The following is a 24,284-nucleotide window of genomic DNA, read 5'->3' as shown; positions in this document are numbered from 1 at the left end:
AATAACCAATATGTGGGAGCATCAGGGCCAATGGTTGGGTGTGATCACATTTGGCTCCTTTTCCTAAAGCTTTCCATACCATCATCATACAAATATGAGCTGCCTTGGGTAAAAGACACCAGAATTTTCTCAAAGGAGAGTGGTTCATGTGGTAAGTGTGGTGAGTATTCTACACGAATCCCTTGTTTGCTATTTCTAGTTAGACTGCAGCTAGATGACTTTCTTCAGTTTATTATACAGGACAAGCACAAGGGCTCGGTGATATTGTGATTTATAATACGAAATATGTATTTAGTCTTCTTCCCTTTTCTGGCACAGAGGTCCTTACACTTTTGGAATTTCCTGCAATGAAAGCCTTATAGGTATGTCTTGTTATGTTAATGCGGTGATTTTCCGACCCCACCTAAGGGTGGGGGCTGGTTGCTAGGGGAACCAACCCTGTGATTTGGAACTTTCAGTCCCACCCTTTGACCTCTAGGGAGGAGAGAGGGACTGGGGGTTGAATCAATGGCCAATAATTTAATCAATCATGATTATGTAATGAAGCCTTCATAAAAACCCCGGAAGGACTGAGTTTGGAGACTTCCCGGGTTGGTGAACTGGTGCAGGTGCTGGGGGAGTGGTGCATCTGGAGACGTCTTTTCCTCATGCCCTGTCCTATGTATCTCTTCCATCTGGATATTCCTGAGTCATATATGCTTTTATGATGAATTGGTGATCTGGTAAGATGTTTCTCTGAGTTCTGTGAGCCTCTCTCGCAAATTAACTGAACCTGAGTAAGGGGTGATAGGAACCTTTAATTTATAACCAGTCAGTCATAAGTATAGGAAACAACCTGGGCTTGAGGTTGGTATCCCAAGTCAGAGGGGTCATTGGAACCTCCATTTTATAGTGAGTTTGTTGGAACATAAGTAACAGCCGGGACTTACAACTGGAGGCTGAAGTGGGGTGGGTGTGGGGGCAGTCTTATGGGACCAAGCCCTCAACTTGTGGAATCTGGTGCTATCTCCTAGTGGATAATGTCAGAATTGAGTTGAATTCTCAGACACCCTACTTGTGTCCTAGAATTGCTTGGTGTTGTATGGGAAGATTTTCCCAGACCCATCTTTCTTTCTTTCTTTCTTTCTTTCTTTCTTTCTTTCTTTCTTTCTTTCTTTCTTTCTTTAACATGAAAATTTTTCATATGAAATTCATCGTCAAATTGGTTTCCATACAACACCCAGTGCTCATCCCAACGGGTGCCTTCCTCAATGCCCATCACCTACTTTCCCCTCCCTTCCACCCTCCCATCAACCCTCAGTTTATTCTCAGTTTTTAAGAGTCTCTTATGATTTGGCTCCTTCCCTCTCTGTAACTTTTTTTTCCCCCTTCCCCTCCCCCATGGTCTTCTGTTAAGTTTCTCAGGACCCACCTAAGAATGAAAATATATGGTATCTATATTTCTCTGTATGACTTATTTCACTTAACCTAACACTTTCCAGTTCCATCCACGTAGCTACAAAAGGCCATATTTCATTCTTTCTCATTGCCAAGTAGTATTCCATTGTATATATAAACCACAACTTCTTTATCCATTCATCAGTTGATGGACATTTAGGCTCTTTCCATATTTTGGCTATTGTTGAAAGTGCTGCTATAAGCATTGGGGTACAAGTGCCCTGTGCATCAGCACTCCTGTATCCCTTGGGTAAATTCCTAGCAGTGCTATTGCTGGGTCATAGGGTAGATCTATTTTTAATTTTTTGAGGAACCTCCACACTGGTTTCCAGAGTGGCTGCATCAGTTTGCATTCCCTCCAACAGTGCAAGAGGGTTTCTCCACATCCATTTCTCTTCATCCTTTCCAGCATATAGTCTCCTGATTTGTTCGTTTTAGCCACTCTGACTGGCGTGAGGTGATATCTCAGTGTGGTTTTGATTTGTATTTCCCTGATGAGGAGTGACGTTGAGTATCTTTTCATGTTGAGCATCTTTTCATGTGCCTGTTGGCCATCTGGATGTCTTCTTTGGAAAAGTGTCTATTCATGTCTTCTGCCCATTTCTTCACTGGATTCTTTGTTTTTCGGGTGTGGAGTTTGGTGAGTTCTTTATAGATTTTGGATACTAGCCCTTTGTCTGATATGTCGTTTGCAAATATCTTTTCCCATTCTGTCAGTTGCCTTTTAGTTTTGTTGATTGTTTCCTTTGTAGTGCAGAAGGTTTTTATCTTCATGAGATCCCAATAGTTCATTTTTGCTTTTAATTCCCTTGCCTTTGGAGATGTGTCAAGTGAGAAATTGCTGCAGCGGAGGTCAGAGGGGTTTTTTTCCTGCTTTCTCCTCTAGGATTTTGATGGTTTCCTGTCTCATATTCAGGTCCTTCATCTATTTTGATTTTATTTTTGTGTATGGTGTAAGAAAGTGGTCTAGTTTCATTCTTCTGCATGTTACTGTCCAGTTCTCCCAGCACCATTTGTTAAAGAGACTGTCTTTTTTTCTTTGGATATTCTTTTCTGCTTTGTCAAAGATTAGTTGGCCATACTTTTGTGGGCCCAATTCTGGGTTCTCTATTCTATTCCATTGGTCTATGTGTCTGTTTTTGTGCCAATACCATGCTGTCTTGATGATTTCAGCTTTGTAGTAGAGGCTAGTTTTCCCAGCCCCATTTTCAAATTGAGTCTCAGAACACTAACAGGGGCTCCATCTAGCCTTTGAGAATTTTGGATCATGTACCTGGAAAAAGGCTTTTCCACTGCATGTTTGGAAATCTTCCTCTAGCATTTGAGGGGCCCAGTATACATGATGTCAGCTCCTTTGTGCCCACATTGCAACATCAACCATTGGCTTGCAGTATTGCAGGAGTAGGAAACTGCCTTGTCTTTTCAATTGTGCTTACTTGGCAGATTCTCCAACATCAGCTGCCACATGGGTTCTGGGAAAATCTGCCGGGTAGGTGAAAAAGATTGAAGTAACTGTAGCTGTTCTACCAGAGATCACCTTGCCAGGAAAACACTTCTGGTGTTGTGTGTGCTTGCCTATTCTTCCTAAGAACACCTGCTCATAGTTACCCTAGAAGGCCAAGAGAAGGGCTTGAGCAAGGAAAGATCTGTTGACATTTATCATCGTGCCCTTCCAGAAGGAGAACACCTCTTGCTCTTTGGGAAGGTGGAATATACAATCCACTCTGTCTTTGTACAAGGAGTCAGCAGCCACTTGGTGGCTCACACGTTGCATCCGCCATAGCAACTTCTCCTGCTTGATTGGACCCTGCAGTTGTGGAGATGACACTGGTGATGGTGTCGTCAAGAAGTCCTTGGTGAAGTAGATGCTGTGAGTAGCCATGGCAGCAGAATGGGCTGGAGGAGGAGGTGAGGCCAGAGTGGGTGCTTTGAGAGCCAAGAGTGTGGGCTTTGCTGGCTCGGCCCTGCTACCACTGGGACTGAAAGGCTAGTATGTTGCTTAATTTCTTTCTTCTGTCTTTTCCTTGTCTTTCTTTTTTCTTTTCCCTTTCAAGTAGGACTTTCAAGTGGTCCACCCTGGAGAAGGATTATATTAAGCAAAGAATAAATTGGTAAACCTATAATTTCAGGTCTCATGACAGATAAATATTTGGGTAAAAGGTATCTGGAAAATGTGTCCTGAATAAGTGCGTGAAAATTGGCACAGGGGATTTTTTTGTTGTTGTTGAAAGAGAAGTGAAAAAAAGCGAGGGCAGAAGACAAAGGTTGGGGCATAGGAAAAGTCTTTGCACTAGTGTTGCTGCTAACTCAGGAGAAACACTGCTTTACTGCACTTGATCTATCTAAAGAGTCAGGCTCAATAGCTCCTTTCATTACCTCGGAGCATAATTCATCAGTGGCATTCTTTCCAGATATTTTTGAAGGCTGCTCTCAGATGGAATATAAAATACTTTAGAAACCAATTTTAGTTATGGGAAGCATCATATTTTTTATATTCTTGCTGAAGGGACTTGGGGTGAACAGTAGGTCAGTTTTATCTCTCGCCCTCTCTCTCTTTTTAAACCAAAAGGGCACATCACTCAGCAGAGCACTCAGTGGTTATGAGAATGAAAAATATCTCCCCCAGCATAAGGTGTGGGGAACATATTGGATTAGAAAGTATAATAAGTTTTGTTTCTTGAAATAGGCCTAATCAATATACTTTTTGTACTTTATCAGAAGCATTCATCAATAATTGATCAAACACTAACTAGGCAAAACTTTTCCTGAGAGGGTTAGAAACTCTGGCTGGAGTTGCAGACCTGGGATCTGGGGTTGTATGTATGACCGTCACTCTGCAAAATACTCTGAGCACCTACTATGAACCCAAATGAAGAGCGTCACTGGGTCTTGGAAATGCACTTGTTTGGGGGAAACATTACATATCTTGCCTGGAACAAGGGTCATGCAATCACTCCACCATGCAATACTTAATTGTAAAGGGAATGGGGATACAGTCTCACTGAGTGCAGGGTTATTTCCAAGCAGAGTTTTAAGAATAATGAAGGCTGGATCCTTAGGTTCTTACTGCAAGTGGACAGGATGGGATCTGGTCAATAAGTGGAAGAATTGGGCTTAGTTAGGAGCACACAGAGTTCACCTGTGGTAACAAAGGGTCAGGCAGAGTATTGGGGCACAGATGCTGGTGGGCAGATGCACAATGGGAGCATATGGAAGTCCTGTTATAATGCATTCCATTTTATTATTGAAATAAATGGCATTATTGAAATAAGAAAGTGAAATATTGATGAAATTAATGAAATAAGAAAGTTGTTGGTTGAGAGGCCCCTGTGTGGCTTAGTTGGTTGGGTGTCCGACTTTAGGTCGGGGCATGAACTCATGGTTCGTGGGTTTGAGCCCCACGTCAGGCTTTGTGACGTGGGAGCCTGCTTTGGATTCTCTGTCTCCCTCTCTCTCTGCCCCTCCCCTACTTGCGCTCTCTCTCAAAAATAAATAAACATTAAAAAAATTTTTTAGAAGGAAGCCATTGGTTAAGAATGAGTGTGAGACAATAGATATTGGAGGTACGCTATGAGGGCAAAGGTATGAACTAGCTATCCACAAGTTTTTCCATATAAGAAGTCTTGGATTCTTTTCAGTCTAAGTTACACTCACCAACATTCCCCTTTGTACCCGCTACCTATCCCTACTATCCCAGTTATCAATTGAAGCCAGTGAAGAAAGATTGAATGACAAACTTAACAAGATGAATGAGAGAGGAATGTCATAGGGGACTGACATGCAAGTCAAAGAATGGTTAAGCCTGGGATCGATTCTTCCAAGCCCTTATGGGGCCGAGAAGGACCTTTGATCCTGCCACAAAATATCACCCATTTTCATGTTTACTCCAGTGTCTCAGAAGACACTAGTTTAGTTCCAGGGGTGAGAATTGGGGCAGAGGCTCCTTTCCTGGCTAGACTGCCTGACTGAAGATTGTAATTCCTGATTTTGACACTTACTACAGCTTCTTCTTCCATCCTTAACAGAACAGAACTAACAGAACAGAACAGAACCAAACCAAACAACTTACTACAAAGCTACAGTACTCAAAACAGTATGGTACTGGCATAAAGATAGAAACATAGAACAATGAAATAGAACTGAGAGTCCAGAAATAAAGTCATACATCTCTAGTCAATTGATTTTATTTTTTTTTTTTAATTTTTTTAATGTTTGTTTTTGAGACAGAGAGAGAGCATGAACGGGGGAGGATCAGAGAGAGGGAGACACAGAATCTGAAACAGGCTCCAGGCTCTGAGCTGTCAGCACAGAGCCTCACGCGGGGCTCAAACTCACAGACTGCGAGATCATGACCTGAGCCGAAGTCGGCCGCTTAACCAACTGAACCACCCAGGTGCCCCGTATAGTCAATTGATTTTAAACAAAGATAGACCATTCAATGGGTAAATAAAACTTTCTCTTTCACAAATGGTACTGGGACAACTGGATATCCATGTGCAAAAGAATGAAGTTGGACCCCTCACCGTATTCAAGGTTAACTCAAAATGAACGAAGTCTTAAAAAGAGCTTTGAAATTCTTTGAAAAATGTATAGGGCTAAATCTTCATGACCTTGATTTTGGCAAGGGATTCTTAGGAATGACACCAAAGCAAGGGAGACAAAGAAAAAGTTAGGTAAATTGGATTTTATCAAAATTAAAAACTTTTGTCCATGAAAGGACACTATTGAGAAAGTGAAAAGACAACCTACAGAATGGGAGAAAATAAATGTGAATTATATGACTAATAAGACTTTAGTATCTAAGATATATGAAGAACTCTTATACCTAATAACAAAAAGACAAGAAATTCAATTAAGAAAATAGGTAAAAGACATTTCTCCAAAGAAGAAATACAAATAACCAAAGGCACATGAAACGATGATCAACATTATTATTTGTTAGATAAATGAAAATGAAAGCCACAATGAGAAGCCACTTTGAGCCCTCTCAGCTATAATTAAAAGATAGAAGTGCTGATGAGGATATAGAGAAATTAGAACTCTCATACATGGTTGATTGGAATATAAATGGTGTAACTGATTTTGAAAACAGTTTGGTAGTTCATCAAAATGTTAAGCAAAGAGTTACCATATGACCCAATAATTCTAGTCTTAGGTATAGGCATACCTTGTTTTATTGCATATCACATTATTGTGCTTCACAGATATTGTGTTTCTGGTTTTTTTTTTAAGTTTGTTTATTTATTTTTAGAGACTGCAGCAGGGGAGGGGCAGAGAGAGAGGGAAACACAGAACCTGAAGCCTAATGCAGGGCTCAAACCCACAAACTGTGAGATCATGACACGAGCTGGAAGTCAGATGCTCAACCAACTGAGCCACCCAGGCGCCCCAGCAATAAAAGTATTTTAAAATTAAGGTATGCATATTGTGTTTTTAGACTTAATGCTGTTGCACACTTAAAAGACTATAGTATAGTATAAATATAACTTTTATATGCACTGGGAAACCAAAAACTTTGATTCACTTTATTGTGACATTCACTTTATTGCCATGGCCTGGAACTGAACCCACAATATTTCTGAACTATGCCTGTATATTTTCAAAACAATTGAAATGGTATATGCACAGAATACTGTTGATATATACCCACAGAATATTGTTATATTCGGTATATCCATAGAATGCTATTCAGCCATACAAAGCAATGAAATACTGATATATGCTACAACATGGATGAACCTTGAAAACATTATGCTAAGTGAAGAAGTCAGACAAAAAAGGGCACATATTGTGTAATTCCATTAGTATGAAATATCCAGAAGAGGCAAATTTATAGAGCCAGAGAGTAGATTAGCGGTTGCTGGGAGCTTGTGGTTGTGGGCAATGGGGAGTGGCAGCTAATGGATACAGGATTTCTTTCGGGAATGATAAAAATATTCTGGAATTAGATAGTGGCGATGGCTTCACACACACATATATTTTAAACCACTAAGTTATGTGCTTTAAATGGGTGAGTTTTATGGTGTGTGAATTATATCCCAATAAACAAATACACCAGACAAGCAATAAGGGAGCAAACGATATGGAGGGCATGACTATACACTGACAGTATGAATGAATGCAGAGGGTATAAATCAGAAGAATATTCTACAGAACTTGTTGAATGATTGGGTGTGGGAGGCAGTGAGAAGGAGGAAAAATCGAGCGATTCAGAGGTGCCTTATCACCTTGTGTTTCATTGATTTATTTATGTATTTGCCCATCCCATTAGAATACATGTTCTTCAACCTACCTTGGCTAAATACATTGGGTCCATTCTATGGGGAAGGGGAAGTAAGTGGCAGTTTCAGACACACTTCAGATAAAACATCAACAAAGGTTTCCATTTTCATGGGTCTGATTTATGCAATTCAAGAGTGTTGCTCATTTTCCCCTGTGAAGAGAGAAGTTTGTCCTGTGTTTGGACAATTTTGAGGTTTCCCCATTTTAGTCTTGATGAGAGAAGCACTAATTAAGTGTTGGATGTTCTGTCAAGTTCTTCCCAACTTTTCCCCAAAGAGGTGCTGTCTGCTGTCTTCACCTTGCTTTGGGCCCCATGTTTTGGAAGACTTTTTTTTTTTTTTTTAATTTTTTTTTTGGGACAGAGAGAGACAGAGCATGAACGGGGGAGGGGCAGAGAGAGAGGGAGACACAGAATCGGAAACAGGCTCCAGGCTCTGAGCCATCAGCCCAGAGCCCGACGCGGGGCTCGAACTCACAGACCGCGAGATCGTGACCTGGCTGAAGTCGGACGCTTAACCGACTGCGCCACCCAGGCGCCCCAAGACTTTTTTTTTTTTTAACAATAAAAGCATTTGTTAACATAACTGATTTCACTTTTTGCTCAACCAAAGTTGTAATAATACAACTGTCAACTGGACCTTCTCACTGGTATGAACTGCACTGTCACTCACAATGCTAGTTGATATCATTTCAATCTAGAGAAAAGGATCTTGATAGTTTGATAAGTCTGTACATTCTCATTTTAGTTCATGTAAATTTTGGTCAGTAAAATAGCCCTTGGTCTCCTGGTGACTATCTTCACAGACCCCTAAGAATCTAATGTCACATAGTTGGTGATTTCCCTGGTAATTAATTATTAATCAGGTACCTTCTGATTAATTGCAAGTTGATTGATTGTTCTCAGGAAGTCAGTCAAATTGTGTATCATTGGAGGAATATCTTCAGATAAACTGTTTTGCTAAAATTTTTCTTTGGCTCATATTTGTGTATTTATTTTACTTTATTTTATTTTATTTTATTTATTTTTTAATGTTTATTTTTGAGACAGAGAGAGAGCATGAGGGGGGAGGGGCAGAGAGAGAGGGGACAGAGGATCCAACTCCGGCTCTGTGCTGACAGCAGCAAGCCTGATGTGGGGCTCAGACTCACACACCACGAGGTCTTGACCTGAGCTGAAGTTGGATAGTCAACCGACTGAGCCACCCAGGTGTCCCTGTTTATGCATATATTTTATTTATTAAAAAAATTTTTTTTTTAAATCTTTATTTATTTTTGAGAGAGAGAGAGACAGAGTGTGAGCAGGGGAGGAACAGAGAGAGAAGGAGACACAGAATCTGAAGCAGGCTCCAGGCTCTGAGCTGTCAGTACACGGGGCTTGAACCCACGAACTGCGAGATCATGACCTGAGCCGAAGTTGGATGCTTAACCAACTGAGCCACCCAGGCGCCCAATGCATATATTTTAAAACTTATTTATTGTTCATGGGTGAGGAGGGTGTGGAGATCTATATGTATTCAAGATGATTTCGTGTGCATTTTATGTATTTTGAATTTCATCAGCCCCACAAAGAAGGTCTCATTTATCCTTTTCTTTTCTTTTCTCTTCTTTTTTTTTCAAGAAAATTGAGGGTTAAGGGATGTCTGACTGGCTCAATTGGTAGAGCATTTGACTCTTGATCTAGGGGTTGTGAGTTTGAGCCCCATAATGGGTGTAGAGATTGCTTAAAAATAAAATCTTAAAAAAAAAAAAAGAAAATTGAGGGTTAAGAGGATATCACTTACAGTGAGTGGTAAAAGCCTAAATTTGACACAGACTTGTCTGATGTCCTTTCTGACAAGCCATGTTCTCCCAAGAAGCAGGCCCACACTAGCAGAAGCTGAAGAAGGAGCAAAGAGAGAGCGAAACTACCTTCTTTATGAGTATGGGTACCTTATTACATCTTCATGCGTATTTAAGTATACATGGTCAGTGTACTTTATTTATCTGCTCACTATGAAATGAAATAGGATACATTTTTAAACATGATCACATAGAAACTGTGGAAATATATCAACAGTGCACTGAAGTGAAGATCTACCAATCACCAGATCTACCTGGCATCCAGACCATTCCTTCGGCCCTGGTATTCATGAAGCATTTCATTAAAATTCTTGTTTCTGTTATTGCAATGTACATCCTTACTATATACCCCAGCTCTTTCAGACAAATGAATAAACAAACAAGCCAGCGAAGGGCAGAGAATCTTTAGGATGCTATTCTATAGTTAGAATAATAAAATAATGGAAGCTAATGAAATACAATTAAGTAATCTACAATTTCTTTTTTGAATAGGTAATGCATTAATTAATGTATTAAAAATATAAACTAGTGTAAGGTAAAAGGCCTTAGTCTCATCTCTTTTTCTATCTTATTTCCATCTTTCCACCTAGTTCCCTTTTCATACATTTGCCCCGTGAGATAATTTTATTAGTTTCTTTCTTGTTCTTCCAGAGTTTCTTCATGCAAGTATAAACCAATGTAAATATATATTCCTTTCAACCCCAAAGTAACTACTGCTCTGTACTTTTCTTTTTTCTGCCTAACAGTGTATTTTATATTTGCATGTCAGTGTGTAGAGAACCACTTCAGTTTTTTATAGCTGCATAATGTTCAATGTAATGTGTACACTGTAATTTGGTTGACCAATCCACTATGGATGAGTGTTTGGGTTGTTTCTTTTCTTTTCTTTTTATTTATTTCTTTTTATTTTTTATTTTTTAATTTACATCCAAGTTAGTTAGCATATAGTGCAATAATGATTTCAGGAGTAGAATCTAGTGATTCATCCCCTATGTATAACATCCAGTGCTCATCCCAACAAGTGTCTTCCTTAATGCTCTTTACCTATTTAGCCCATCCCCCCCCCCCACAACCCCTCCAGCAACCCTCAGTTTGTTCTCTGTTTTTAAGAGTCTCTTATGTTTTGTCCCCCTCCCTGGTTTTATATTATTTTTGCTTCCCTTTCCCTATGTTCAACTGTTTTGTATCTTAAATTTCACATATGGGTGAAGTCATGTGACATTTGTCTTCCTCTAATTTCGCTTAGCATAATATCTTCTAGTTCCATCCACGTTGTTGTAAACGGCAAGATTTCACTCTTTTTGATTGCCGAGTAATATTTCGTTGTGTTATATACCACATCTTTTTTATCCATTAATCTGTTGATGGACATTTGGGCTCTTTCCATACTTTGGCTATTGTCGATAGTGCTGCTATAAACATTGGGGTGCATGTGTCCCTTTGAAACAGCACACCTGTATCCTTTGGATAAATACCTAGTAGGGCAATTGTTGGGTCATAGGGTAGCTCTATTTTTAATCTTTTGAGGAACCTCCATACTGTTTTCCAGAGTGACTGCACCAGTTTGCATTCCACCAGCAGTGGAAAAGAGTTCCCCTTTCTCCACATCCTTGCCAACATCTGTTGTTGACTGAGCTGTTAATTTTTGCCATTCTGACTGGTGTGAGGTAGTATCTCATTGTGGTTTTGATTTGTATTTCCCTGATGATGAGTGATGTTGAACATTTTTTCATGTGTTTGTTAGCCATCTGGATGCCTTCTTTGGAAAACTGTCTATTCATGTCTTTGCCCATTTCTTCACTGGATTACTTGTTTTTTGGGTTTTTTTCTTTTCTTTTTTAAAGTGCACTCTATGCCCAACATGGGGCTTGAACTCACACCCCCGAGATTAAGAGTCACATGTTCTGCTGACTGAGCCAGCCAGGCACCCCTGGGTTGTTTCTAATCTTTTGCATACTAGCTCACATTTATTGGACTAAACTTAGTATATTCCAAGCAAGTGCTAATTGCTTTACTTAGATTTATTTCGTATAACAATCCTATCAGTTAGATAATATTATTTCCACTTTTTAGGTGAGGAAACAAGAGGGACAAAGAGGCTGAGTAACTTGCCCAAGATTTGAACCCAGACTCTCTGCCTTTAGGGCAGATATTTGTACACAAATTAGTGCCTTTTCGCTTTCAGGGGAATTCCTACTTTTAAGAAGTTTCTAGTTATGTGTTTGTGACTGTGCTTTACTGTTTTCTAAAACTTTATCACAAACATTTGAAGAGTTGTATAATTCAGAATTTTATTTCTTTTTTAAAAAATTGTATTTTGAAAAAAAATTTTTATTTATTTTGAGAGAGAGTGTGCACTCACACGTGCATGAGTGGGGGAGGGGCAGAGAGAGAGAGGGAGAGAGAATCACAAGCAGACTGCTCACTGTCAGCATGGATCCCAACTTGAGGCTCTATCTCACAAACCGTGAGATCACGACCTGAACCGAAACCAAGAGTGGGATGCTTAACTGACTGAGCCACCCAGGCGCCCCAGGATTTTATTTCCACACACTCATTCTTTATTTTTCCTTGGCCTTTGGAACATGCAATGATAAATCTGACATCAAAATATATCTGTGTAAAGGCAGCTTAAGGAGGTAAAGCTTAAAATTATAGCACAGACTGACATTTTGGGAAAGCAATTACTTTTTATTTTATGGTTATAATATGCTGGATTCTTGATCTGGAAAAACAACAACACAACAACAAACAACTCTCTGTGTAGACACTCTGAGTTTACTGTGCAGATCAGATAAATGACCTTGTCCTTTGCTAGTCACCCTTCCCCTGTGGGTCTTAATTCAGTTATGGAACCATGAGAATCTTTGCATTTTGTGTCTTCCTTCTCAGAGCTGCTTGACTTAATTCAAATTTAAACCAAATGAAATGTATCTTCGAATTGCAGGCTACTGCCACAATGTGCATTGCAGATAACTGAAAAACCCAGCTGACAGCTAGAAACCCGAACAAATCCAGGCCTTCTCCTAAATTTAGCAAGTGGCTGCCACTATTGAAAACCATAACGACAAAGTGTCTTATTGCTTCCTGATTGTACTTTGATCCTTGCTATTCTTGCCATCTGCGGCCACCAGGGCAAAGGCTTGTCCAGTGTTGTAAAGGGCAAGGACAATGGTCTAAAAGAAAGTATGATGACCTGGAAATACTTCTTAATCTATTTAAACCTTAAACATCATTCTTATGAGGGATTGGATGCCAGTCTAGTGATCTCGCTTTAAATTAATGCAGGCAGACAGTCTCTCCTTTGCTCTCTTGCCCACTGCTTCCTTGCAGTGTATTCAATAAACTTCTATCTCTTTTAAAAAATAAGAAAATAAATAAATTAATGCACAAATCACAGTATTTAATGCAGTGCTATCAGTATTGATGGGCAGCATCCTATTAGGTATAATGATAAAGCATTTAACAATCATTGTTTTGCTGAAAAATTCCTTTAGATAAGGTATTGCCTAGCAGCCATTTTTCATTCTCAAACTATTCACACAGTGACACTTTAATGGAAAAAGAGATACTACCTGGAGTACTTATTAGCTTAACAAGCACTTGACTTGGAGACTAAGATTCAATGTTTTTTACTCCTGAGTGGTTTAACTCCAGGGCCTAATGTTCTTCTCTTACTCAAGGGACTGGAGCATGCCTGCCACTAGGGGATGCTGTTGCTTTTTGCTCTAACTTCTGGCAGTTTCAATTCTGACCTTCTCAGACTCAACAGAAGAGAGAAAAGGAGGCTTCATCCTTCCTCAGCAAGTTTATTCCTCTTATGCTGCTAGAGTCAGTGGAACAATTCAGAATGAAATTGGCTTGTTAAAATGTTTTCAGATATCTCCCCAAGGTGGACCATAACAGCTTCTTGGTATCATCAGTGATCTGTTTCATTAGAGTCTGGGGATGTTAAGGTTTTTGAGGTGTTACCAAGAGAAGTGAAGACTAATGGGGAATAGGGAGTGTGTCATAGCAGGAGATAGGGAGAGGGCTGAACCCCTGTGGACCCTTCCCTAGTCAGCAGAAATCTGCTTTCTCTTCCACTGATTCAGTATTGGCTTAGACGTTTGCTGAAGTGCATCTGCTATACCAGTTTTTGAGGTTGTCAGAAATACAAGCTCTGGGGTCACATGCATTTGGAAAATTCTGGTTTGAAAAAACGTTTAAGAAATTTTACTTCGTGTACAATTTTTAGAACATTTAATGCATTATAATGCATTGTGGCATGTGTTTTGTGAATCTAAGGCTGAGTACTGGCTAGGAGTAGACACCATAATAGTGGTTCTCAATGGAGGAGGGATGATTCTGCTTCCAGGGGGCATTTGACAATATCTGGAGACATTTTTGACTGTCTAGGGAAGAGTGTTACTGGCATCAAGTGGGTAGATACCAAAGACGCTGCTGAATATCCTCCAGTGCACAGGACAAACTTCGCCTACACCCTCTACCAACAAAGAATGATCATGCTCCAAAGGTCAGTAATTCAAAGGTTAAGAAACTCTTCTCTATAATACATACAGCTTCTTACAATTAATTAAACATAAAATTAATTATTTTTTCTTGAGATATCTTGTAGCACCAGAGTGGAAAATATGTGGGGAAACTCTGCCCTCAGTTTATCCACAATGTTTTAATTATGTTTCAATTGCCAAGTGGTGAGGTTTTCCCTCAATACTATTTCTCTTTGAATTCTGTATGGCACTTGTCACTGTTGACTGACCTCTCTGTATGTTTCTCCTGAATTGGCTGGACACTGCATTGTTTTGGTTTTCCTCCCCCTTCTGTAACCTCTCTCTCTTCTTTCTGGCTCTTTCCCTTCCTTCTGCTCCCTGAGTAGTGGCATATCATATTGTTTTATATTTCATTGTGATCAGTCTCCCATGATTTCACTTATGTGTCCTCATGCCAGTAGCTCTACCTGTATCCTTGTCCCAGGTATTTCCTATATTTCTTTCCAAAAAGATCTACATTTCTGGTTATGTGTTGGTTATTTTCTCCAAACTAAAATGTCCCCTCTCCAAAATCTACTCTTCCTCTTCAACTTCCTATTTCTGTCCTTTATTAATTTGTTTACATTCTTCTAATTTTCTCAATCAGACATGAAATCACGTTTAATCACAGCCTTGTGGTTCTTTATCTATCCCTTCTTAGAGGAGGCTTTGATTCACTCTTGTCTGACTACTGAAATGAATTCCAAGTTACATGTCCTTCTTCCCCTCCTTACCTATGTGGTCTGCATATTACCACTGTTTTGATCATCTGAAAACATCACTTTGATTCTTTCTTTAAAACTTCCATTGAGTGAGTTTCCATTGTCCTTTGAATAAATTACACACAACGCATGCCAGCAGTCAAATTTGCCACAGTACGGCTCCTACCTACAGTTAAAGCCTTTGTTCCAATGACTTCTCCATTGACATTCCTCCTGTTGAAGAAACATTGTTTATGTGAGAGTAAAGATGTGGTGGAGATGGGAGAGTGAAAAGCACTTGGGGAAAGGAAGTTTTTGTTAACTTTTTAAATGATCTCTGGCATACAGTCTCTGGGAGCTAGACAATTCAATTTCTACGTTATTGTAGACACACTGTATGCGTGTGACTCATCCTCTAGACTAAGGATACTTTATAAATGGGCTCATATGATCTTTATGGCATGTAAGGAATGAAAATAATAAAGGATATTGCTCAAAGCTTCTGTCAAAATCTATAGCCTGTTATATTATGCATCCTCAGTAAATATTTGTTGAATTTAGAATAAAAAATTAATGAATGCATTCATGCATGAATGACAAGCTACTGTGGCAGGTGCTGCTTATATTCCCTTAGCGCTCATTGCTACAAGACAAAGGCAAATGTCTGCAAATACTGTTAATACCAGCAACCATCTACTTGAAGGCTTTTTTCCCTCCTAGCTACAGGTGTGTGCTCAGCTACCCCCCAGAGCAAACTGAAGTGTCAGAGAGTTGATGAGTCTAGGAACTACCCTCAATCAATGATAGGATGTTGGTAGATACATTCCTTTAGCCAGAATAATTCTGAGAAGCATTCTGCAACATCTCTCATATTTCCACATTGAGACTGAGTTCCAATTCCCACAGTGGTATCTTGCATGATAAAGTACCATTTACTGACCACCTCTCCTTCCTTGTCTCACTTTCCCATCTCCCAGCAATGCTTTGTAGGATCACTTCTCAAAACGGAAAACAAAACAAAAACAAACAAAACCTCACAAAAAACCCAACCAAAACCCAAGCCAAAAGACCAAACCAAAGCACACACACACACACACACACACACTCAGACACACACAAAACCAAAACCCTATTTTCAGTTGATTTCCTCTCTCAGAATCTGCTTTCAGGAGGAACACAAACACAAACTAAGCCCCCAAATGTGGAATTGCACACTGAGTACGTAAGAAGAGTCCATAACATCTGGAAGTCATACAATTGGAGTTGAATAAAACAAACAAACAAACAAACTTTCAGGAATTAGAGGTCATCTTCTCTGTGGCAAAATTTCTTCCACACAAATTACTAATGGTTTTAACAAAAGATGTGTAAACTATCTTTGGAAACCCACTGTCAATTTATGAGGGAAAGGTGAGGGTTGTTCTCTATTTTCAAGCTCTTTGGATAAAGAAAGAAATAAATCATTAAAACTGGGAAATATTCACTAATGAAATGTTTAGTTATAAAATCACTCAACTCAGAAAATCCTTTCCCACTTAACACTTATGTCTTTCCCACTCATAATACCCTAGTAGCAAGTGTCAGAATATTTGGCCAAACTGTGTGAATAAAACCTAACTCAGCTTTAATAGTGTGAGAAATAAGCCCACTGCTCCAATCGAAGGGGGGATGTGGGGACTCAGGGCACAGTAAAGCAAAGCTTTAATCAATGTTCTTACAAGAGCGGGTGTCTGATGGACAGACACACTCGGGGCGGTTACAGCAGACAATTTATCTCCTACTATGCAGGTCCCTCCCCTGATTCCTCATTGGCTGAGTACTACAGAGGTTGCAGCCTTACCCAGACAATGCCTATGCCCATGTAAGGCAAAAAGTAGTCTGATATACACTCCTTGAGGTGATGCAGAGACTTCAGTTCTTTGGCACATGCTCATTGCAAAGACTGCGAAAGTAACCTTGCCAAACCAAGAGGGAAAGAACCAGGAAGTGAAATGTCTAAGGATTTGGGACTCCATGGTGTGTGTGTGTGGGGGGGTGTTGTACATTTTCCAATAGGTTGGAAATTAACCTATTGTTAATAGGTTAATAGGTTAATAGCTCCCAGCTGTCAGCACAGAGCCTGACGAGGGGCCATGAGATCATGACCTGAGCTCAAGTCAGATGCTTAACCAACTGAGCCACCCAGCTGGCCCTACACAGCACAGCTTTTATTTGGTACTTCTGAAAATGAATCATCTCCCTGCCTTCTCACAAATAGAAAATCTGAAATCTTGCAAAAAAATAAAATACAGCATTCATGAAACCTCTGGAAGTGATGTTGGGAACTGCTAGAATAAATGCAAAGCTGTGGGGAACAAGGATCTAGCAGAGTTAGACAAGACAATAACTGAAGAAGGGAAAATGGACAGTTAATGACCATGATAGGAACTTTCCAACGATGATCTGCAAGTCAATGGAATAGGGAAAGCACTTGGGAAAAATTAGTGAGGCTTTTAAATATGTTTGCAAAATATGCTTTTTTTAATCTATCTGTGAAAGTCAAGTGTGAGTCATGGATGTAATATTGTGTTAGGATATGTATATATGTGTGTGTGTGTGTGTGTGTGTGTGTTGTTGTTGTTGTTGTTGTTGTTGTTTGTTTTGTTTTCCTTTTTTTTTGGGGGGGGGGAGGTGTGGAAATTCTACTCCAGAATGTTCCATTTACCTCCTGAGTGACAGAACTGCATTTAAATCCTTTCATCTCAAAGTTTGGTGTACAACACACTTTAAGAGAATCATGAAAACATCTATTTCATTTAGAAGATTGAAACAGGAAGGAGGCTTATCCTTTGCCTTGTACAGGGTCTCCTTTGGTTGAAAATCACTTAAACATTGAACTGAGAACATTTGTTGCCTTTCTTGATTTACAGATGTTTTCTTAGAACTACATTGCTAAACAGTCCCAGCTGGCTGTAGCTAAGTCCTGTGTAAATTGATAAGAAGCATCTGGCTTCAAGACACCAACTAAGTACAGGGGCAGGCTCTTTGTGTCCCCAGAGAATCTGGTTGGGGTAGGAACTAAGTCTCAGAACCACTTGCTGTGTTTATGAGTGAGTGCCAAGTTAATCCCCAGCAGGAAGAGACAGGGACAGAGCCCACTGCTGGGCTCTTCCCACTGTTGAAAATTCACCAGGCGCTCAGCAGAAATTTTCTTCCTTTCTTCTGCCCTGAGTGTTTTCCCAAACATGAAGGTAAGATAATAATTTCATTACTTTTGTAAGTGAAGCAATCTCAAAAGGGAGTGAGGCTTAACTGAAATGGCTCAAATAAGGAGAAGACATGGGGAAATAGGAAAGAGAAAGATATGGGGATAACTTAAAAAAATCCTTATTTAAATATATTTAACAATTCAGACAAAGTGAATTCCTTTTTCTTGTTTTGCAGTAAAATTAGTGGTTCGAAGGTATGGAAGTGAGAGTGGAGACTATGTTTATGAAAGTCCTGAGAAAGCCATCAAGGAATACAATAGTGCCATTGTTATTTTCAGGGAAAAATACCCTGTCGTGTATTTTGTTTGTTTGTTTGATTTGCAGCTATGCAATGAGTCCCCATGATCTGACTTATCTAAGAGCTTTATAGAAAAGTGAGTTTGGAAACTTGGAACTTTAGAATTTGGAATCCTGGACCAAAGGGTCAGGAATGTGAGAGTGGAAGACACAGAGAGAGGAATGCAATGAAAGGCTTACCAAATGTACATGTTGGCCCAGTGCAATGTAGCCAAATGTTAGAAAAATTACTATTCAACTAAATACAGGACCAAAGACAGCAACTTCAACTCCAACTTATTTATTTTTTAAATGTTTTATTTATTTTTGAGAGACAGAGACAGAGAGAGAGAGCACACAAGCAGGGGAGGGGCAGAGAGAGACGGGGACAGAGGACCTAAACAGGCACTGCCCTGACAGCAGTGAGCCCATGTGGGGCTTGAACTCGTGAACCATGAGACCATGACCCGAGCCGAAGTTGGCCACTCAACCCACTGAGTCACGCAGGGGCCCCAATTTTTGTATCATTTTAAAAAAGTTTTTAAAATGTTTATTTATTTTTGAGAAAGAGCACAAACAGTGGACGGGCAGGGAGAGAGGGAGACAGAATTTGAAGCAGCTCCAGGCTCTGAGCTGTCAGCACAGAGCCCAACACGGGGCTGAAACCCATGAACTGTGAGGTCGTGACTTGAGCCGAAGTCAGGTGCTTAACCAACTGAGTCACCCAGGTGCCCCAAGTATCATTTATTATTAATTTATGATTGTTCTATCTTGTCCATTTGTTAAGATACTCTTTCTGAAGGTGGGAAATGATAACTTGATGACTTGTTTTCAGGGACTTAGCTAGCAAATTCAAGAAATTCTTTTGGTTAATAGATTCAGCTTGTGTAACTCATGAACAGAACTGCCTTGTAATTAGGCAGATCTTCAGAAGTTACAATAAGGAGTATGTATATGGGGAAAGTGCTGGCAAAGGCACTGCTGAAAAAAATGTATATTCCCTAAAGCTTGATTGAAATTCTTTTAAAACACGTGTAATAATAGAGTGTTAAGAATGAATTTTTTCATGATGCCTGCTTCGGCTGAGAGTCAAAGGCCGAGAAGAATAAGTGCTCAGCATCCCCACATTTTAAAGTGAGATACTGGACATTCAAAGCAGTTTTACAAAAGGATAGTGTCTAGTGACCTTTGGCTATCCCCATCCTCCAGAATATACAGGATCGTGCCCCTTAGAGTATAGGGGATGTAGGGAATCATACTCTAGTCATGTCTGGGAAAATCTAAAGGCACAGGCTGGTTCCCTAGCCTGCCTTTAACAGAGTTAATCAACACAGCATTATTGGTTTTTTCTGGACATCCAGAGTCTGACAGGATAAGGATGTGTGCAGGTATCGCATGGACACAATGTGGACCTTTAGAAAGGAGCCAGACTTGGGTTGTCAGGGCTTCTGCCTGAGAAACTGCCTGCAGGATGAAGCAACTCCAACAGGCAGCATCCATATGGAAAAGGAGTCCCAGGAGGCAAGCACTGGGGAGAGTCAAGTGTGATAAACAAAGAGATGAATCATTTTTGCCAAGAGCATAGTGGTTGTAGATCACCAATGGGGGCCATCCAAAGAACCACAAAAACACAGTGGGAGATAAAGACTTGGCATTCAAATATCCACCACATCCTGGGTCACCATTATGGACTCCAGCTGGATTAGTCACACAAGACCCTTTTTGGCTCTTGTCCCTCTCCTGCTGCTGTGACTTTGAAGAAGACAGAGGCAGTCTGGGGATGTGGGGAAGAAAAGCAGAACAAGGAGGAGGAATTTGGAATCAGACTCCACCCCACTCCCATTATGAGCATCCAGAACCCAGGAGTAGGAGAGACACTTAAAATTGGATATTGAATTGAAATTTGACTGTTAGAGTGTTTCAGAATCTTTGTTTTCCAAAAATGTGACTATCTGTTAGTGCCTATGAGTGACCAATAAAGCTATGGAGATAGGCTTTCCCAGGGACGGAAAAAGAAGTTGACAGCATGGAGTAAAGATATATTGTTGAAAAACAGAAAAATTGACCCAAACCTTTGTAGGTTTTTTTTTTTAATTGTTTTTAATCCTTGTAATTTTTGATTAATAACAAAACCTGTAGAAGGTGTTGCTTTATGCTATGTGCTTTACCTGCTCATTAAAAAAATCACATAGGGGCGCCTGGGTGGCGCAGTCGGTTAAGCGTCTGACTTAAGCCAGGTCACGATCTCACGGTCTGTGAGTTCGAGCCCCGCGTCGGGCTCTGGGCTGATGGCTCAGAGCCTGGAGCCTGCTTCCCATTCTGTGTCTCCCTCTCTCTCTCTGCTCCTCCCCTGTTCATGCTCTGTCTCTCTCTCTGTCTCAAAAATAAATAAACGTTAAAAAAAAAAAAATTAAAAAAAAATCACATAAGTATTCATACCTCCCCCCACTCATTTCCAGGATGCCCACAGCTGTTTGGTTATGCTAATCAGAATAATAGGCTAAAAGCTTCTGAGAACAATAAAAGACAGAAGTGAGCAACTAGAACTTTACAACTGAAAGGAAGATACCTAATAAGATGGCAGGTGATCTAGGAAGGCAGGGAGAAGGATCTGGAAAAAATGTTGGGAGGCCACTCCACAAATACATTGAAAGAAAAGGTTTGAGGAGGTCAGGGAGAAGAGAAAGAATATTGGCCTGTTAAAATATGGAGTAAGATGGTTTTAAGGACTTTTACACTGGGTTATATATTGAATACAATTGGTATCCTTGGAGAATCTCCAGGAAAGATTTGAATGATATTCCCGGACACCCTCAGTTGTCAAAGTAGGGAAATACATAAAAGTAAAAAAAAGTTAATAGAAATTACCTATAATTTCATTGCCAGAAATGAACTATTATCCTTTATTATATTTCTTTCTAGATTTGTTTTTAATACATGTTTGACTTTTCAAACAAAATGTAATGCCATTTTATATACAATTTTGTGACCTTCAATATTTAGGCTGGTGCTGTCATGGACAGATGATTGCAACAGGCCTCACAGGTGTTTTAAAAACCAGAGGAGCTGCCCATAGAACTAAGGGGCAGGGTGAGGATCACGGGCCCTCTGGCTGGGGATGTGCCTCAACTTTTGGTTGACTCTTCATTTATGAAACTTACTTCCCTTCTAACTTCTCACTCTTGGCTGGTCTTTCTTCCAGGCTTCATCCTCTTTGGGTGGGTTGAAGTTAGAGTGAAGGAGGGTAGAGAAAGGAATGAAAAGATGATGGGTCCTTAAAGAAATGCTCTAATGAGCTACATTTTCTATTTGCTTGGCTATGACGTTCCCCAGTCCCTAGCCTTCTTTACAGAAATGAATAGTAAGAGGTGAGCTCAACAGAATTGTATTAAACTTTTATTTAAAATGGAAACTTAAAGGACAAACAGAGTCAGGGAGCCTTCTCCATGCTTCTTTCCTTCTTTATATTCACAACTCACAAATCTTGACTTGCACAAATGTATTCACTTTCAACTCATTAAAGAAATATAAACTAAAGCAATGCTTTATTCTCCCCCCAGGCAATAAGTTTTTTCATCTTGGTGGGATTTGCAGGAGAGTTCCAAATTTTTTCAAGGTGAGAATGTTTTGGATTGTATTGGAGATCATTAAAAATTATTATTTTTTTTTTATTTTTAGGAAGTTCTTTATCATATGGCCTGATTTTAACATTGCAGCCAGAACATCTTTTTCCCTTCAACGCTTACCTTTCTGCGTTTTGAGAAAAGGCAATGATAGCAAAAGCTTGTTTTATTCTCATTCTTATTTTACTTTATTTTATTTCCCATAAGGAAGAAACTTGAAGACTAAAACTACCTCAAAGTTTTCTTCTTGTCCCAGTACCATGATTGTACCTGCAATTCAGAGAATTGCACCGACCTTAGAATTAACACATCTTGGAGTAGAATGTGATCTTTAAATGTAGTCATTGCAAAACATTCTTTGGATTTTAAAGGTTGAGGGTTTTTTTTTTTTTCTTAATTGAAATACAGTTGATACACAATGTTATGTTAACTTCAGGTGTACAACATAGTAATTTGACAAGTCTATACATTATACATTATGCTATGTTCCCCACAAGGGTAACTTCCGTCTGGTTGAGAGTTTTTTTTTTTAAGAAAATAGGTGTGCTGACTCTTGAGACCTGGAAAAAAGCCACCATCATTTACTCATGGCTTTCTCTTGCTTTCACTGTCAGTTTGATGGGATAGGACCAGGTCAGTTCACGTTTTCAAACTATCAGAATATGTGTCAGGGGCTGTGCTAGTGACTGGGGACACAAAGGGGGCCAAGTGTCTGAGAGTCCACTGGGTGATACAGATCTTGAAACAGTTGATGTCAATATAAATGTGCTAGGCCTCTGGGAGAGGGCTGCATGGGATACTGTGGGAGCACAGAGAGATGAGACCAAGCTGGCTTCCCTTCCTAAACCTCAGTGTTTGGGGAAGGTCTCTGCCTGTCCCTGGGGCACAACATAGAACAATAGCAAGTTCCGATTGTTAAAGGGTCAAAAACAGTGAGGCATTTGGATCATTGGCGCCATGTCAAGACTACAAGTTAGCAAGTTTGGCTTGAAAAAAAGCATGAGAGGCACATGCACTTCAGATCAAACTTCTTACTTTCAGGATCACCTCACAGGCTTAAGATAAGCACAAATCACCTTGACTGAAGGTGTCCCAAGGCTAGGAATCTGCTCAAAATCCAGAAATCAGGATTCTGATTTCCTTTACCCCTTGTAAAATATGCTTTAAGTTAGACTTCCTTAATCGCTGAGGATGAAGTCATGATATACTCTCTACAAAGCTGGAGTTAAGCATCACACAACAGATTCTCCCTTCTTCATGTATTTTAGTGGAGTGGAATTGTTTAAGCTCAAATGGATGCTACTTGGATGTGTTCTTGAGGAGTAGCCTAAATGCACAGGGGGAATATTTAAAAATCAATTTCTGTCCATTTCATCTTTGCCAGTTCTTAGTTTTTCTCTTCTGATAGGGTCTTTTTAGAGCCTTTTGTCTTCCACTTAAGAGTTTCTGTTATAACTCTTCAGTTCATTATTCAGAATCCTTTCAAAGACCGTATATCTTCCTCCCCCAAGTTCTCACTTACCCTTCCAACTGTGAACACTCCTTTATCTATATTTCCATAACACATTATACTGTATACATTTGTGTTATGAAATTGGTCAAAGTAGGTACATTGCATTATGGATCATGTTTGTATTATTATATTATAATTATTTGTTTACATATGTGTCTTTGTCCTCTCCTCTATCAATGGTCAGTGATCTCTCTGTTATTGTGTCTACAACTTTAGTATCTAAATAGTGCCTGGTACATTATAGATGCTTGATAAGCGTTAATCTTGAGAAAAGTTGGTTCCTTCCACATGTATTTTTATAGATCTTGGGATACTTTTGATGTCTCTTAAAAAATTGTAAAGCAATTATTTTTTTTGAAATATTTTTGACTATTCTTTGTGCCCCCTCCCCCCCCATTATCTTTCTACCTGATTTATCATAATTTGGCAGTGCTTCCTCTCCAGTCAATTGCCAGTGGGATTCCTATGCCCTGTGGTCAGAATGCAGTGGTTGTACCAAGACTCAGGTAGGACCATACAAAACTTTGTATTTATTGTTTCCTATGCAGAAATAGCTTACATATGGACAGAATGACATTAGCTTTTGAATGTTATTTTTTATGTTGAAAATATAATTGGTAGTTTTAAAGGGAGAAAAGTATGACTCTAATGATTAATAATGTAATAATTTCTGCGTTTCCTATTTTTCTTGCGGGACTTTTCTAAATCTTACATTTGAGCCTAGAAATACAGGATATAGCAATTCACTAACTCTTTAACTAGAGAACTCTTTAATTAGAGGAATAGAGTAGCATGAAATGAAGATAGTAGGTAATTCAAAATCTGTTTCATAT

The 24,284-nt window shown here is 39.6% G+C and overlaps 1 protein-coding gene across 4 annotated transcripts in view; it reads left to right on the top strand.

Annotated features, from left to right (window-relative positions):
• Positions 1–17,794: 17,794 nt before the first annotated feature.
• Positions 17,795–24,284, top strand: part of C7 (complement C7) — a 57,313-nt gene continuing 50,823 nt past the window's right edge. Inside the window, exons 1-3 of one of the 4 annotated variants that reach the window (XM_045439403.1) lie at positions 17,795–18,021; positions 21,319–21,405; positions 21,876–21,931. In XM_045439403.1, coding sequence (XP_045295359.1) covers positions 17,877–18,021; positions 21,319–21,405; positions 21,876–21,931 — 288 coding nt within the window. In that variant the 5' untranslated portion in view covers positions 17,795–17,876. Of the gene's footprint in view, positions 18,022–21,318; positions 21,406–21,875; positions 21,932–23,881; positions 23,958–24,284 lie in introns of all 4 variants that reach the window. The other 3 variants (XM_045439417.1, XM_045439411.1, XM_045439427.1) reach the window with 3 other exon arrangements.

The sequence above is a fragment of the Leopardus geoffroyi genome, chromosome A1, assembly GCF_018350155.1.
Source record: "Leopardus geoffroyi isolate Oge1 chromosome A1, O.geoffroyi_Oge1_pat1.0, whole genome shotgun sequence".
Classification (NCBI taxonomy): domain Eukaryota; kingdom Metazoa; phylum Chordata; class Mammalia; order Carnivora; family Felidae; genus Leopardus; species Leopardus geoffroyi.
This window is presented reverse-complemented; position numbering and strand designations above follow the sequence as displayed.